General features: G+C 53.5%; 2 protein-coding genes across 6 annotated transcripts in view; both read right to left on the bottom strand.

The window, feature by feature from the left end:
- FDFT1 (farnesyl-diphosphate farnesyltransferase 1) overlaps positions 1-17,369 on the bottom strand; it is a 58,334-nt gene that overhangs the window by 19,353 nt on the left and 21,612 nt on the right. The window contains exons 1-2 of one of the 5 annotated variants that reach the window (XM_030555211.1): positions 4,169-4,305; positions 1,454-1,551 (exon numbers count right to left, since the gene is read on the bottom strand). The exons of 1 other annotated variant lie outside the window; for it this stretch is intronic. In XM_030555211.1, the coding sequence (XP_030411071.1) occupies positions 1,454-1,551; positions 4,169-4,270 (200 nt within the window). In that variant the 5' untranslated portion in view covers positions 4,271-4,305. Of the gene's footprint in view, positions 1-1,453; positions 1,777-4,168; positions 4,306-17,369 lie in introns of those variants that run through there. 3 more of the 5 variants (XM_030555210.1, XM_030555209.1, XM_030555213.1) reach the window with 3 other exon arrangements.
- On the bottom strand, positions 7,199-16,618 carry NEIL2 (nei like DNA glycosylase 2). The gene is made up of 3 exons (XM_030555215.1): positions 16,479-16,618; positions 9,050-9,249; positions 7,199-7,528 (listed from the first exon to the last, which is right to left on the bottom strand). The coding sequence occupies exons 1-3, from the start codon at positions 16,616-16,618 to the stop codon at positions 7,212-7,214; spliced, it is 657 nt and encodes a 218-aa protein (XP_030411075.1). The 3' UTR covers positions 7,199-7,211.

The following is a 17,369-nucleotide window of genomic DNA, read 5'->3' as shown; positions in this document are numbered from 1 at the left end:
GGCATAAATGGCAAGTTTTGAAGTGCTATTTTTTTTTAAGACATCCAGAAGAGATTAACCAATCTCTACAGTAGTTAATGTTTACAGAGTATACAGAGGGGGAGAAAGGGATGGCCTTTTGGTCAAGGCACTGCACTAGGACTCCAGAAAGCTGGTTTCAGGTCCCGGCTTCACCACAGCCTTCTGGCATGACCTTGAGCAAGTCACTCAATCTCTCTATGCCACCTCTGTAAAACAGTAGCAGTACAGCCTTGCCTCACAGGGGCACTGTACAGTGTTTAGTTAGTGAGTACAGGGATGAGGGACATAGACGAACCAAGGCAGAACTTTGGATGAGAAGTACTGAATGTAATGGGTACAGTTTACTAGTGTACTTTGTACGTTGTTTGGGAAATCCAATTAAATGAATGTTATATATTAAAATATATGAACATCTGTATAAACCTAAGCCCTGTCTGTCTGTATCCATCTGTTGTTTCTTGTCCTACACTTAGACTTCAAACTCTTTGGGGCAGGGACAACCTTTTTCTTCAATGTTTGTACAGCAGCTAGAACATGGGGTCGTGGTCCATGACTAGGGCTCCTAGGTGGTATGGTAACACAATAACTAATCTGCACTCAAGATCATAGACAAGGCCTGACTGTTGACATAAACATATACTGTGTCACCAATAACACTTGCAGTGTCTCTTACATAGACTGTTATATTGATATCTGCAAAGTACTCCATGACCATTACATGAAAGGTGCTAGAGAAATGCAGGGTATTTTTACACTACATTAGTACATTTTCAAACAACTCTAGTGAGCCATTTGCATGGAAGGTGCTGAATACAAATGCATGACTGCGACGCAGACCCCAGCCCACCTGGAACTAAGAATCTAACTCCACAGCTAGGCTTCATCCCCAATGACCATCTCAAAATCCAGACCCTGAATCACCATGGGTAACAAGCACTCAGGTAAAGGCAAGCTCAGCTATAGCTCTCAGACAACTCCCTGCTACCAGCACACCGTGAGAATGAGCACGTACCTTGCATATGGCCAGTGACACATGGGCTATCTACAGGCTGATGTTTAACCCTCTCCTGGCCAAAGCAGCCAGGGCTCCTGCTCCTGGGATATAACTCTCTCCTGGCCAGCGAGCTAGATGCTCATGCAGTTTAGGCCTGGCCATAGGGTGACCAAATGTCCCGATTTTATAGGGAGAGTCTCTGTATTTGAGGTTTTTTCTTATACAGATGCCAATTACCTCCCACCCCCGTCCCGATTTTTCACACTTGCTGTCTGGCCACCCTACCTGGCCAGCACGTTGCACCAGTGATCTCTCCCCGGTGCAGGGCTGGCTCCTGCAGGAGGTTGCCCAGTGAACCCTCTCCTGTCCCGGCCAGTCTGTGACGGGCTCCTGCTGCCGGGACGCGGGCTAATGAACCCCGCGGCGGCGGACACTCACCGCAGCTCCCCGTCCAGCGCCTGGATGACGGCGGCGAAGCTCCGGCTGGTCTGGTTCAGGTACCGGTAGCAGGTCTTGAGGCCGTCGCTGAGCGCGTCCTGCGGGCAGAGCAGAGGGGACACGGGCTGCTGGAAGCGGGGCGAGGCCGGGCAGGCTCCGGGCGGGGAGCCCTGGTGCAGGAGGCGGCTGCCCCCGCGGCGCCGGCCCCCCGGCAGCGGCAGCGGCGAGGACGAACAGCGCTGGCCGCCGCCGCCGCCGCAGCGCGGGGGAGACAGCGCCAGGGTCCGCTTGAAGAGCGCCACGGCCTTGGTGCTGGCGGCCATGGGGCCGGGCCGGGGCGGGGCCGCTGCCCAGCCGGAGTCCGCGGCCGGGACGGGGCCAGGCAGAACCAGGCGCGCGGGACTCGCTAGGCCACGCACGCTGCGGCCGACACACCCACGGGCGGTCCGGGAGCCCCGCCCCCGGGTGGGGGGAACCGCCCCGTTAACCCCGCGCGTCCCGGGGAGACCGAGACTCCCCCCCCCCCCGTTAACCCCGCGCGTCCCGGGGAGACCGAGACTCCCCCGCCTCCCTCCCCCCGTTAACCCCGCGCGCACCGGGGAGACCGAGACTCCCCCGCCCCCCTCTCCCCGTTAACCCCGCGCGTCCCGGGGAGACCGAGACTCTCCCCCTCCCCCAGTTAACCCCGCGCGCACCGGGGAGACCGAGACTCCCTGGCCCCCCTCCGTTAACCCCGCGCGCCCCGGGGAGACCGAGACTCCCCCGCCCCCCTCCTCCCGTTAACCCCGCGCGTCCCGGGGAGACCGAGACTCTCTTTCCCCCCCCCGGCCTATTAACCCCGCGCGTCCCGGGGAGACCGAGACTCCCCCGCCCCCCTCCGTTAACCCCGCGCGTCCCGGGGAGACCGAGACTCCCTCGCCCCCCTCCCCCCGTTAACCCCGCGCGTCCCGGGGAGACCGAGACTCCCCCGCCCCCCTCCGTTAACCCCGCGCGTCCCGGGGAGACTGAGACTCTTCCCCCCCTCCCCCCGTTAACCCCGCGCGTCCCGGGGAGACCGAGACTCTCTTCCCCCCCCCTCCCCCCGTTAACCCCGCGCGTCCCGGGGAGACTGAGACTTTTCCCCCCCTCCCCCCGTTAACCCCGCGCGTCCCGGGGAGACCGAGACTCCCCCGCCCCCCTCTCCCCGTTAACCCCGCGCGTCCCGGGGAGACCGAGACTCTCTTCCCCCCTCCTCCCCCCGTTAACCCCGCGCGTCCCGGGGAGACCGAGACTCTCTTTCCCCCCCCCTCCCCCCGTTAACCCCGCGCGTCCCGGGGAGACCGAGACTCTCTTCTCTCCCCTCCCCCCGTTAACCCCGCGCGTCCCGGGGAGACCGAGACTCTTCCCCCCCTTCCCCCCGTTAACCCCGTGCGTCCCGGGGAGACCGAGACTCCCCCGCCCCCCTCCCCCCGTTAACCCCGCGCGTCCCGGGGAGACCGAGACTCCCCTGCCCCCCTCCGTTAACCCCGCGCGCCCCGGGGAGACCGACACTCCCCTGCCCCCCTCCGTTAACCCCGCGCGCCCCGGGGAGACCGACACTCCCCCGCCCCCCTCCGTTAACCCTGCGCACACCCGGGAGACTGAGATAGTTGTTATCAAATTCCTAGTAAATTCTATGTCACCCTCTTATCCTAAAGAAAATACTTCAGTACAATAATCCAGAATTCATGACCAACCCTACAATGAGCCAATAGCATGTTGACATATGTGAAAAAACAAGGGAGGTCTCAAGACAGGAATACCATTGGTCATTTATTTAGCATTGCTGTATATGTCAACAAGATTGAACCGATCTTCCTACAGGCACACCGGCAGGTGCCTTGGTATTTGTGTTTTTCCTCCAAGAGCACTGAATACAGATCATCCTAGATGAGAAAGGGGATTACAGGAATAGTGAAGAACGGTTAATGCTAATCTCTTCTATCTTTTGTACTACTATGGAAAAAGAGAAGGAAACAGGACCAAGATTTCAGAATATGGGAGGGGGCATACTATAAAAACCAACAGGGTTCTGACAAGAAGGGGGGTTAACTAGGAAACAGTGCCTGTTTCTCCCTATTTGATTAACATACTAAGGTCCACCTCTTGCAGAAAGAGTAGATGGCTACTGACATCAATGAGGTACTGTGTATGTGCCCATTTGTGTGTGCCAGAGGCAGCACAATTCTGATTTTCCAAAATGCCTTGCACAAGATCAATGCTTGGGATAAATGCACCGGACAGGCTGCTTTCCAAGGGACACGACTGATAGTCAATTAATCCCGATTTGTGATTAACCAGGGGTCAGACAATCATGCGCAGGACTGGATTTTAAACGTTTGGGTTACAGCCCCAGGCGTATTATGAGCCTATGGGCAAGCACCCTGTGCCGAAGAGGACCCCACTGAGATCAGTGGGGCACTGGGCAGGTGCGCGGTTCTGCTTGCAGGGAGGCGCTTACAGGATCGAGGCCCAGGTGGGTTATTAGGTGGCCCGGCAGGGATCTGGGAAGTGAGTGAGTGGGTCACGTCCCACGGAGCCCGCATTACACAGACAGCGGCTGTGCAGCTGGGGAGATGCGCTGGGCGGAACTACCCGGACCAGAACCGGCGGATTTCTCTGGCCAGCAGCGAAACGAGACGAGCCCCCCCCGGGGCCAGCGCCCCCGGCCCAGCCCGCCCCTCCCGCTCTGCTCACCTGGTCCAGCGGCGGCATCACCGCCGCGCCGCCGCCCATCTTAAACCGCAGCAGGTTGTAGATCTCCCGGGGGCGGCCCAGCCACTTCCCCACGCGCTCCATGGGCAGCCGCGCGCACGCGACAGCTCCCCCGCCCGCTCTGCCCAGCAACCTGCCCCTCCGCGGCTCCCCCGCCAGAGCATCTTCCGCGGCACGGCGCGGAGAGAAGAGAGGAGACACGACCCCGCCCACAGCCGCTGACACCGGCCTATCAGCGCGCGGCGCTCTTGGCTCCGTGGGTGGACGGGGCGCTCATTGGTCGCCCCCTTCTCGCACCAGAAGGACGCTGGCCAATAATCCGGCTCCGGGGCTGGTGTGACGGACGTCGAATTCCTCTGATTGGCTGGAAGGGAAAGGTACCGCCCACCCCTCCCTCGCGAGGGGAGCAGGAGAGGAACAGGCGCCGGGTTTCTTAAAGGGGCCGCGGCTCATTTCGGAGACAGGGAGGTTGCGGTGTGGTGGCCTTGGAGGGAGGGGGCCTCCGACAGCCCAGAGCAAAACCCACCCCAGGGCAGCGTGTCCTGCCCCTGCCCGACATAGCCCCACCCCCTGCCTTGCCAGACACCCCTAGTTCCAGCATTTGGAGACAAACTGCTTTGATCCCCCAGAACCAGCCCTCAACAGCCCAGCTGCTGCCAGCTGTGATGGTCCCTGTGCCTGGCACCACCAGCCCGTCCCACTTGTCACCCACCCTTTTGTGCATGTCCTGGAGAGCCCCTCTCCCTGCACTGCATCCTGCAGAGACCTTGTGCTGGTCTTGATCCCGCCACTGGTCCAACAGCCTGAACCCAACTGCCCTCTCCCCTCCTCAGATCAGCAACGTGCTGCACCCCATGGGTCAACTCCAATGTCTCTGGACAATGGCTAGTGTCCCTACAAAGGCAATGAGGGCCCAAACAACTACCTGAAAATGATCTCTGATCCCACCACCTCCGCCCCAGAGGTATTTCTCCATTGTTTCTTTCTAACCCCAGCATTTCAAATGCCCTTTTGATTTGGTTTTCACCTGCATCAGCCTAAAGGGACAAGTGACTGGCTGCTGGTCACAATGTCTGGCTGGAGGGGTCAGGCTGGTTCAGGTTCGGTTGCACTATAAATTATGAAGATTTGAATTTCTAATGCATCAGTTCCTCTTGCTAGTGTTTCTGCTCTGTACTAAATATGAATGATTAATAGAACAAAGTGTGTCACTTTTGGAGCCTTCTTTGTTCCAGGAGTCCCTGGTGGTTCAGTGGCCAGTTGTGCTTTTCTCCATCGGTGGGACAGCGTGACCACTGGAACCATGTTTCTCAACTGCAGATCAAGCCACAGCTATTCAGGTTCTTTTGACCTCCAGGCTGCATTGCTGTGACAGGTCCTACAAGGAGATATCTCTGAAGAACACTCAGAAGCGGTAGCATAGTGGCTCTCAAAACATTTTTACAGGTGACTCCCTTTCACATAGCAACCCTCTGAGTGTGACCCCCCTCTTTTAAATTAAAAACTTTTTTTATATATTCAACACCATTATAAATGCTAGAGACAAAACGGGGTTTGGGGTGGAGGCTGACAGCTCGCAACCCCCCCCCCATGTAATCACCTCACAACCCCCTGAGGGATCCCGACCCCCAGTTTGAGAACCCCTGCTGTAGAGAGTGCAGAATGTAGAGACACATTAAGTGCTCCACACTGCACTGGCTTCCCTGTCACTTCCTAATGCAACGTGAGTTGTTGCCTTTGGTTCATACAGCTGTATATGTTTAGGGTCTAGCTAAAGCCTGATCCAAAACCCAATGGATTCACTGGGCTTTGGATCAGGGTTTAAGTGAAAGAGCCTTTTTCCCTGTATGCTGCCACAGCACTCCCAGTCAGCAAATTTGGAATGGCTGGAGGCCGTCTGTTCCCAGTGGAGGCCTTTGACTCTGACACTCTCTCCACCCTATTAGTCTGACCCAGCTCAAGTTTATTACTGTCTAGTTGCAAAGCATAAATACCATGGGCCGAGATCATCCCTGGTATTACCCCACTGAAGTCAAGTTACACCAGGCTGGAATGCAGCCTCTTCTGTTCATTCAAACTTTTGCCTCAGGAAGGCTAGCCGGTGATGCAGTTTGCAAGTTTAGGGAGTGTCTTGTCTACCTGTTAGGAAATCGTGATTATTTCTTACGATTATTTCTCCAGAGTCAAAGTCTTTGGGAATAGACATATCCTCTTAAAAATAATTGATGCTTCAGCATCAGCACATGGTGAGCACATATCTAGCATGGATCTAAGCCGCAATGCAAATGAGTTGATTGTAACATCTTAAAGCTGAACAAGAGCATGATTTCTTTCTCCACCAACGCAGGCGGGTGTTGGCAGAAAAGAGTTTCTCGTTGAATTGCGAGAGCTCCGCGTCAGAAGCTAGCACAGGCAATTGTAAAAGCTTTCCCCACTCTGACCTGGCTCTTGGCTGAGAGTGCCAGTAAGGGTGCCAATTGTTTTGGGATGTGAACACATGGTGCCAACCTGTTAGGGTCATAAGAATGCTTAATCACCATCAAGCCAGCTGCATGTGAATTGCTGGCTTAGGGAGAAAAGTTCTATTTCCCATCACTTACTCTTCCCAGCCAATTGGTCTGGCAGGAGGTTTGCAAAACAGTTAAACAAACAAGACAATCACACTGACGTTATTTATACTGCTTCACTGGCAGAAGAAAAATTGAACATATTCACATTTTTACATGAGCAAACCTGAAGGTGCCAAGTATTTCAGTGACTATAATTCCGATCTTCTGGGGGATATTTACACCTACTACTGTTTGCTTTATTTCTCCTCATAGCTCAATAATGACTTGGGAGTGTCACAAAAACATCCCCTCCCTTTTTAATGACGCTCTTATTTTCTCTCCATGTTTTGCCTTCCAGGATAAGTGATTTCTGCTCAGCACAACAGACAGCCTGTCACAAAAAGATCAGAAGGCGACGTTCTGCAAGAAAGGAGAGTGTGCTCATAATCCACATTCAGGCTGGCATATTTGTTCACTCAGTGTTTAAGCGATTTGGGGTCATTCCCTTCAGGAGGTACTCGAGGCTGGCACTGAGGACACCACCAGCTAAGCCTCTTAAACCCATCTTGGGGTCCAAAAGTTCCCTGCATCACCTTATGTCCAAGAGGACATTTTTCTTTCAGGTAGATCTGATAGTGTAATCCTTTTCCAGCCAGCTTCTTATGCAGCCAGTCTGTGCTGAACTGAACAGCATGATCCAGCAAGGATTCAAGAGCTGAGAGAGCCAAGAGCGAGCCTTGCGATAATGGGTGGATCCTTGCCAAATATAAGATCTCGTTCTTAATGATGTTCCCTGGGACATAGGGCGAGAAGAGATTTGTAAATACAGGTGCAATAGTGAGACAGTGAGAACTGATCACATGAATAGCAGGCATGGTCTAGTGGTCTGAGTGCTTGTCTAGGACTTTTTGTGCCTGTCAGAAACAGATAGTTAAGGGTTAATAGAACAGGAGTACTTCATGTCTCTTTTGCCTGTAAAGGTTAACAAGTTCAGAGAGCCTGACTGTCACCTGACCAGAGGACCAATCAGGGGACAGGATACTTTCAAATCTTGAGGGAGGGAAGTTTTTGTGTGTGCTGTTAGATTTTGGTGGTTGTTCTCTCTGGGTTCTGAGAGTGACCAGACGTGCAACCAGGTTTCTCTCCAATCTCCCTGATACAGGTTCTTATAGATCCAAAATAGTAAGTACTAGGTAGATAAAGCGAGTTAGGCTTATGTTTGTTTTCTTTATTTGCAAATGTGTTTTTGGTTGGAAGAAGTTCAAATGTGTATTTGGCTGGAAGGAGTTCAAATTTGTATTTTGCTAAAAGGATTTTAATTTGTACTTGTATACTTAGGCTGGGAGGGTATTCCCAGTGTCTATAGCTGGAAGACCCTGTAACATATTCCATCTTAAATTTACAAAGATAATTTTTACTGTTTTTTCTTTCTTTAATTAAAAGCTTTTCTTGTTTAAGAACCTGATTGTTTTTTTATTCTGGTGAGACCTCAGGGGACTGGGTCTGGATCCACCAGGGAATTGGTGGGGAGAAAGAAGGGAAGGCGGAGAGAGAGGCTAATTTCTCTCTGTGTTAGGATTACTTTCTCTCTCAGGGATAGTCTGGGAGGGGGAGAGAGAAGGAGGGGGAAGGTGAATTTTCCTCTCTGTTTTAAGATTCAAGGAGTTTGAATCACAGTGATCTTCCAGGGTAACCCAGGGAGGGGAAGCCTGGGAGAGGCAACTGGGGGAAAGGGTTTACTTTCCTTGTGTTAAGATCCAGAGGGACTGGGCCTTGGGGGTCCCCGGGCAAGGTTTTGGGGGGACCAGAGTGTACCAGGCACTGGAATTCCTGGTTGGTGGCAGCGCTACAAGTACTAAGCTGGTAATTGAGCTTAGAGGAATTCATACTGGTACCCCATCTTTTGGACACTAAGGTTCAGAGTGGGGAATTATACCATGACAGTGCCTATGATTCCAACTCCCTCTATGGCCTTGGGGAAGTCAGGTAACCTTGCTGTACCTCTGATTCTCTGTCTGTACAGAGGCTAATACTCATCTACCTCTCAGGGGGATTATGAAACTTAAGAGCCTGATTTCCAGAGGCGCTGAGCAATAACAGCTCCCACTGAAGTTGGCACATATGAGAATTAAGTCCTAACAGGTTTGATTTCATAAAGAGCTGAGCTATCAGGGGATATCAAAAAGAAGAAGTTATGTCTCCATGCTAACGTTTAACATGCAGGGTTTACAGCTAATAAATCAGAGACCCATCTCTTAACTGGGCCAAAATATCACTGTTTCTGGAGCGTATTCCCCTCTCTGGTGGAACATACCCAGACCGGAGAAATATCTCTGGTCCAGAAGAGTGTAGCAGATGGATGTCGGCTGGCGCAGGGCTGCCAAGGCCTGCCCCCTATGGAACTTGGGAGACAGGATGTCAGAAGCAGGTTCCACAGCGGGAGAGGTGCACCAGTGGATCTGGCAGTTGTAAAAGACGAGAAAGCCCCCGCTGTCGAAGTGCAGAACCAACCTACAATAAACAGGATGGAAATTAGAGTGAGAATATCCTGGCTTTGCAGTGTGAATCCAGAAACATTACAAGAACAATCATAGAATCATAGAATATCAGGGTTGGAAGGGACCTCAGGAGGTCATCTAGTCCAACCCCCTGCTCAAAGTAGGACCAATTCCCAACTAAATCGTCCCAGCCAGGGCTTTGTCAAGCCTGACCTTAAAAACCTCTAAGGAAGGAGATTCCACCACCTCCCTAGGTAACCCATTCCAGTGCTGCACCACTCTCTGAGTGAAAAAGTTTTTCCTAATATTCAACCTAAACCTCCCCCACTGTAACTTGAGACCATTACTCCTTGTTCTCTTCCAGTCTAGCCGAATGTGCATGCAGAGATGGGAGGAAGGGGATGAAGAAAAAAGTTGGCGACGAAGGAAAACAGTGGGAACCAGATGGAGAAATGGTGGAAGAGGAGGGGAAAACCCTATATATTTGCTAGCGGTGTCAATTGCTCAGCCTTAGTACCTAAGCCTCTGAAATCAATGGGAGTTGAGGGCACTCAACACTTGGCAAGACTGAACCCCCTTGTGAGCACTGCTGTGTTTTCCTGTATCTACTACTCCAGACACAACACTGCATTTAGTCATTCGGAGCCAGATGGGACAATATACTGTAGTGACCAGAAAAATACCTAGAGTGTCGCAGAGGAGGAGAGGCGGGGTGGGTGGGTTGACTGGGAAAAGGAGCCTTGTTTTTCCTGATTTGCAGTCATGTGGATTTAGTCAGCATCTCTTGGGGCAGATCTTCTAATGTTCTTTACCCCAGGGAGATTACATCCCTATTTATATTTAAGCATAGCTTGTCTTATTGTTTCTTCTTAGCTTGAGAAACCTGCCAGTTTCATGGGAACATTCTGCAGGAATCAACACATCCAATGCCCAGGACTGTAACGTTGAGACCAGGGGCGACTCTAGCTTTTTTGCCGCCCCAAGTACAGCAGTCAGGCAGCCTTCAACGGCATGCCTGCGGGAGGTCCCCAGTCCTGTGGATTCGGCGGCTTGCCTGCGGGAGGTCCCCGGTCCCACGGATTCAGCAATTTGCCTGAGGGAGGTCCCCGGTCCCGCGGATTCGGCAGCTTGCCTGCGGGAGGTCCCCGGTCCCGCCGATTCAGCGGCATGCCTGCGGGAGGTCCCCGGTCCCGCCGATTCAGCGGCATGCCTGTGGGAGGTCCCCAGTCCCGCCGATTCAGCGGCATGCCTACGGGAGGTCCCCAGTCCCGCTGATTCAGCGGCATGCCTGCGGGAGGTCCCCGGTCCCGCGGATTCAGCAACTCGCCTGTGGGAGGTCCCCAGTCCCGCGGATTCGGCGGCTTGCCTGCGAGAGGTCCCCGGTCCCACAGATTCGGCGGCTTGCCTGCGAGAGGTCCCCGGTCCCGCGGATTCGGCGGCTTGCCTGCGAGAGGTCCCCGGTCCCGCAGATTCGGCGGCTTGCCTGCGGGAGGTCCCCGGTCCCGCAGATTCGGCGGCTTGCCTGCGGGAGGTCCCCGGTCCCGCGGATTCAGCAACTCGCCTGTGGGAGGTCCCCAGTCCCGCGGATTCGGCGGCTTGCCTGCGGGAGGTCCCCGGTCCCGCGGATCCGGCAGCTTGCCTGCGGGAGGTCCCCGGTCCCGCGGATCCGGCAGCTTGCCTGCGGGAGGTCCCCGGTCCCGCGGATCCGGCAGCTTGCCTGCGGGAGGTCCCCGGGCCCGCGGATCCGGCAGCTTGCCTGCGGGAGGTCCCCGGTCCCGCGGATCCGGCAGCTTGCCTGCGGGAGGTCCCCGGTCCCGCGGATCCGGCAGCTTGCCTGCGGGAGGTCCCCGGTCCCGCGGATCCGGCAGCATGCCTGCGGGAGGTCCCCGGTCCCGCGGATCCGGCAGCATGCCTGTGGGAGGTCCCCGGTCCCGCGGATTCAGCAACTCACCTGTGGGAGGTCCCCAGTCCCGCGGATTCGGCGGCTTGCCTGCGAGAGGTCCCCGGTCCCGCAGATTCGGCGGCTTGCCTGTGGGAGGTCCCCGGTCCCGCAGATTCGGTGGCATGCCTGCGGGAGGTCCGCCGGTCCCACAGCTTCAGCATACCCGCCGCCAAATTGCCGCCAAATCTGCAGGACCAGCGGACCTCCCACAGGCAAGCCGCCGAATCCGCGGGACCGGCGGACCTCCCGCACGCAAGCCACTGAAGGCTGCCTGACTGCCGCCCTTGAAGGGACTGGCAGGGCGCCCCCTGCGGCTTGCCGCCCCAGGCACGCACTTGGAGCGCTGGTGCCTGGAGCCGCAGCTGATTAAGACATTAAACAAGCAAGCAATAACAAAGCCACTTTTGCCTCTTTAGAAACTGGGCATTGGGCATGGGAGGCGGGCAAGGGGAGGAAAAAGAGAACGGTGTTTGCCACGACAGAGGATTCGGTCAATACCTGGGCACAGGATCCTTCCAGTCCCCTCTTTTGTTCGCCTTATTAGCTCTCGAGAACTCATTAGCCCGGATGCTGCCATACAAACCAAAATGGAAGCGCAGCCATTTCCAAGTGTCCCCTGCTGCATCTGAGGCATCAGGCACTGAGCATCCCATTTCCTGCTTCCTCTGCACACTGTGTTCTTCAGGGCTTAGCTGAGCGACATCCTCCTCCTGTCCTTCCTGAGCAAGGGTAAGGGAGCATGCCCCGCGGTCAGCCTTTCCTTGGATGGTTGGCTCTTCTTCCACAGGACCTGGAGATGGGCTTCCACCCATGGTCCATGCTTCTAGAGCCGCACCGAATGCCAGGAATAAATTCTTTCCAGAGGCCTACAAAATAAAAGTCAAGGGAAGCATTTGAGGATGTGTGCATTTGCAAACAATGAACAAGAAACCCTCAGCGCCGAAAGGTGAGGTTCCAAGTGAAGGGCATGCAGTTAATGTGAGGGACCTGGAGGACTCTCTGGGAGCTATGAGCTAGCAACATTAGAGCAGGGACCCACATCCCAAGAAGTCTTGTTCTCTTTGCCAGTTTAAAGCGTCAATACGGCAGCTATGGGCACCAGTGAATACCCCACAGGTAGTGTGAAGAATACCAAACTGTATTATACTGATCAGCCACTAGGTGGTGCTGTATGTAACACACCTGGCAGAGCGTTAAAGGATTTTATAGTGAGCACCTCTGGTGTGTATCTCTCTGAGAAGTAAGCTCTGTTGGCATTCTAGATCTGATACAAAAGCCTGACCTGCTAACAGCAGCCCTGCAGCCTACTGTGTGCAAGATGTGCATGACAGGTAGAGAGATCGTTTACAAGCTGAAGAGGCCCTTCGGTTTGGAACAGCTACCCTAGCAAGCCTAGTGCAGCCACAATGGAAGCAGTGACGTTGCCTCCGGGACTGGAGCATCCATGGGAAAAAAAGAGGGGGTGCTCGGCACACATTAGCAACCCACCAATCAGCTTTTCCTCCTCTGCGCCTCCTTATTGCCGCCGATCGGCTGCTCAGTGACAGGCGGGAGGCGTTGGTGGGGAAAAGCGGGGGCAGGAAGAGGTGGAGCGAGGGCAGGGTGTGCTTGGGGGAGGGGGAAGAGCGAGCGCGGGACCTTGGGGGAAGGGGTGGGGTGGGGGCTTGGGGCAGAGAGGGGCTGGAGCACCATTGGGGAAAGCTGAAAGGCAGCGCCTGTGAGTTGCGGGGTTGTGCTGACGTAACAAGGGATGACATCAGATGCTGATGACCTAATGGTTCTCCAGCAGTTCCCTTCTTCCACTAGGCTGTGAGGAAAGGTCTCCTCTCTGTTCCCCTTATCCTTATTTACTGCAAAATGGGCTGAGGCCAAACTAATCTCACGTGCTGTAAACCACCAAACAGCTGCCAGGTGGAAGTTATTTTTGGTTCCTAAGGGACCTGGCCAGGATGGGATAGAATCCCTATCCCCTATCCCAAAGCCATGCTGGAAGTAATGTGCATGTTCATTGTGGACTTTGGTCTACATTCATGGCAGCATGGATTTAAACGTGTGACAATTTCTTTAGGTCAAGTCCTGACCTTAGAGTAGCTTATAAATATAAGCAGGGGAATCTCTGAAGGTTTGTGTGTTAATTGTTTGTAAGAGGATACAAAGAGGGTGGGAGTTTGGTCAGGGACTTCGTTAACACTGAACTGGCTGCAGCAATTGCTAGACTGGGTCCGTTTTGCTAGTCTGAGCTGAGGAGAGGAGCCATCCTCAGCTGATGGAAGGAATGTCTGTCTAGCCAAGCCAACGAAGGCTCATGCACCTGCACATATTTGTTCCAGTTCCAGGAAGATTGCCGGAATGGGCAGGAGACTTCAGTAATTTTGCCCAGCATGCGTGGTTTCTAATCCTGCTTCAGGGTCTCCCAGGGAAGATCTGGGACTGTAAGAACCTGTCCAGCTAGAACCTGGGACCAGGAGGGTGGTTCTGGGCCTCTGATGTGTCAACATTGCCACAGGCTGGGCTCCCACTGGAGAACACAGTGAAGCTAGGCTTGGCAGGAAGTATTGCCCAGCAAAGCCAGAGTGGTGGGCCCTCACTCCCCACTGATTGGCCAATACCAGTATTTAAACCAGGAAATTAGCATGACGAGCTGCCTGGACAACAACCCTGCCCACCAGCTTGCCTGCGAAAAGACCCTTGAATCCAGCTTCTGACCCTAGTTTGACCTTGACATTGCTATTTGATTGCTGTCCGCAACCTGGCACCTGACCCCGACTTCCTGATATCCTGACCTGGCTCGATTCTGACCCTGCTAGATTATCTACCTGCCACCTGCAGCTTGGTGCCCAACACTGACTTCTTGGCATTCTGACCCAGCTCACTCCTGACCCTGCCACTTTTCTCCTAACTGAAACTTGCCAGCTGACCAGGGCTCACCCAGCTGCCCATGGCCCGGCCCTGACAGGAACATAGCGTAGTTAAATATTGCACCGAAATCTCATCCCTGTTTAATGCACCAGAGCCCAGCTTGCGGCTTCCAAGCTGCCTGTCAAGTACAGGAACCTAGGGGTACGTCTGTACCGCCAACGAAAAGAAAAACCTGCGGCAGTGAGCCCACGTCAACTGCCTCGGTCTCACAGGGCTCGTGCTATGTGGCTAACAATAGCAGGATAGGCGTTCCCGCTTGGGCAGAGCCTGGGTTCTACAACCCACCCCCTTCGCCAGGTTTCAGAGCCTGGGCTCCAGTCTGAGCTGGATCATCCACACTGCTACTTTTAGCCCAGTAGCGCAAGCCCACGTCAGTCACTGCAGCAAGTGGGTTTTTTGGGCAATGCAGACGTACTCTGAATGTAGCTCTTGCAGGCTTGATCCGTGTGAGCTCGCTTGGCCTCAGGTGTGGGAGGAGCACAGATCACAGGAGCAACCCCCTGCTGCCGGATACATCCCAGGTAGAGCTGAACACACTCACTGGGGAGGGAGTCAGGAGGTGCCTTTCCACCTCTCACCTCTGGGGCTTGGGGAAGATACAAGGGAGAAAAAAAATCTGGGAGCCAATGGAATTCCCCCTACTCCCCTTTCCCTTTCAGCATCAGCAAGGAAGGAAGTAGAAGGAAAGAGTGACATGTCTCATCTCAGCAACCAGGGGTAGGAGAGAGAATGGAGACAGTATCATAGAGCCAACAACTTCAGTGTGTGCCCATTACATAAGAGCAGCCATACTGGGTCAGACCAAAGGTCCATCAAGCCCAGTATCCTGCCCTCTGACAGTGGCCAATGGCAGGTGCCCCAAAGGGAATAAACAGACAGGTTATCATCAAGTGATCCATCCCCTGTCACCCAATCCCAGCTTCTGGCAAACAGAGGCTAGGGACACCATTCCTGCCCATCCTGGCTAATAACCATTGATGGACCTATCCTCCATGAATCTATCTAGCTCCCTTTTAAACCTCGTTATAGTACTGGCCTTCACAACATCCTCTGGCAAGGAGTTCCACAGGTTGACAGTGTGTTGCATGAAAAAATACTTTCTTGTGTTTGTTTTAAACCTGCTGCCTATTAATTTCATTTGGTGGCCCCTTGTTCTTGTGTTATGAGAAGGAGTAAATAACACTTCCTTAATTACTTTCTCTACACCAGCCATGATTTTATAGATCTCTATCAAATCCCCCTTTAGTCTCCTCTTTTCCAAACTGAAAAGTCCCAGTCTTATTACTCTTTCCTCATAAAGAAGCCATTCTATACCCCTAATCATTTTTGTTGCCCTTTTCTGAACCTTTTCCAATTCCAGTATATCTTTTTTGAGATAGGGTGACCACATCTGCACGCAGATGTCACGGGTCAGATTGTCACCACACACATCAGTCGATGAGGTTGCCTACCACGGCATGTAGCCGATCGGTGAGTGCTAGTAGCAAATATACTCAATGGCCAGTGATGGGATACTACATGGGGAAGGCTCTGAGTTATAAGAGAATTCTTTCCCAGATGTTTGGGTCTTGCCAAAATGCTCAGGGTCCAGCTCATCGCCATATTTGGGGTCATGAAAGAAATTTCCCCCGGGTCAGATTGGCAGACATGAGGGGTGGAGGGAGGTTTGCCTTCCTCTGCAGCCTGGGGCATGGGTTACTTGCAGGTTTAAACCAGTGTAAATGGTGGATTTTCCATGACTTGAAGTCTTTAAATCAGGATTTGAGAACTTGAGTAACTCAGTTAGGGGTCTGTTACAGGAGTGGGTGGGTGAGGTTCTGTGGCCTGTGATGTGCAGGAGGTCAGACTAGATGATCACAATGGTCCCTTCTGGCCTTAAAGTCTATGAGTCTGTGATTATTTGGCGGGGGGCCTCTGCATGGCATTCAATGATGCTTTCCCCCTTGACAGTGAAGCCCCTTTGACTTAAAATTCCACTAGGAAGTTAATTTATTCTGGGCTATGAACAGTCAAAAAGCAAAGCAATCTGGGTATTTTCCCTGTGCGTACCCTGGCTCCCCCATGTCCCTCCCTTTCTGTAATTCTGACCCTCAGCTCAACCCTCTCGATATAGAGTGGCCACTGTTCACAGCTGAAGGGGCCTTCGCATTAGTCCTGTAGCCATGTGGGTGGTGCCTAAGCCTGTCTATACAGCACCTGTTTAGAGCTGCAAACTAAGGACATGTTCCACACTGAGCCCAAGAGTCTACTCTGATGTTACTGTAGGTTTCCGTGTATGCCAACACCCAGCACCTTTGCAGCACCAGCACCTGTTAGGGCAGGGAAAGGGAGGTTTGTGAGGCAGGGCTGACATCTCCAGACAAGCCTATCTTTTAGCTTAGCTCACCTGAGAGTCCTGGAGCCTCGTTGCTTTCAGATCCTTCAGGTTTCTCTGCCTGCTGCTTCCTCCCACCTTGGCCACTACCTGCCCCACAAAAGGAGCAGTCAGCAACTGGAAACTCTTCACAGATGGGCCTTCTGGCATCCCTGGCTGGATTCAATGGGAGCTGCAGGTCTCACACTGGGGGTCTCACACAGGGTACCCTAGAGCGGAGGTGCATAAAATCAGTGGTTGCTTAGGGAAATGTGGTTGCACATAAACAGGCCACTATCCCTGGTCCTCTCACGTTCCGTGATCATGCTCCTCACCCATGTGGGAAGGGTTATAGAAACACTCAGATCATTTCCCTTTCCCCACTCAAACTCCAGCTGCAGCAGGAAAGTCTGCAGTGGGCTGAGTCTGGCCTGTGTTTCTCAAGGTGACAAGCAGCAATACTCTGGTTTAAGCTTATGCTCTCCCATTAGATTCAATGGATGGGGCTTTTATCCTCATCTCAGCACGGTCATTATATATTTAAAAAAAAAAAAAAAAGACAGTCCTAGTTCCCCTGCTACAATGTCCCTGCTTCCCCGTTCCCTCACGTTGGGATGTCACTGGCCATGCCCTGTTGAATACTTTGTGATGTGGATACTGGGGAAGTGTATTGAGATCACCAAACAGCCAGCGGATGGTAACAGCTTCCAGTCAACAGGTTAAAGCTAGGGAACTAGAAGTGAAATGCCAGTCCCATCATTCCCAGTCCCGTAGAGCCATCCACTCCACCCTCCTAAACTATCCTTTATTTCTCTCTTAAAATGTATTGGCATGAGACAGTCCATAAGTCAGAGGGGTGGATTGTGCAGCCCATCTGAACAGCAAGAGCAAGGAAGCAAAACCACAGCCTTGTTTGCAGAAC

This window comes from Gopherus evgoodei, chromosome 3 (assembly GCF_007399415.2).
Source record: "Gopherus evgoodei ecotype Sinaloan lineage chromosome 3, rGopEvg1_v1.p, whole genome shotgun sequence".
Lineage (NCBI taxonomy): Eukaryota > Metazoa > Chordata > Testudines > Testudinidae > Gopherus > Gopherus evgoodei.
Note: the sequence above shows the minus strand (reverse complement) of the source record. Positions and strands in the feature narration are given on the sequence as shown.

Bases quoted from the DNA above. Each gene is read 5' to 3' on its own strand.
- NEIL2 (XM_030555215.1), bottom strand. From the start codon at position 16,618: ATGCCAGAAGGCCCATCTGTGAAGAGTTTCCAGTTGCTGACTGCTCCT. The intron at 9,250-16,478 runs GAGCTAAGCTAA...TCCTGTTTATTG, and splicing joins AGGCTCCAGGACTCTCAGGT to TAGGTTGGTTCTGCACTTCG. The intron at 7,529-9,049 runs GTATGTTCCACC...CCTATGTCCCAG, and splicing joins GAGATATTTCTCCGGTCTGG to GGAACATCATTAAGAACGAG.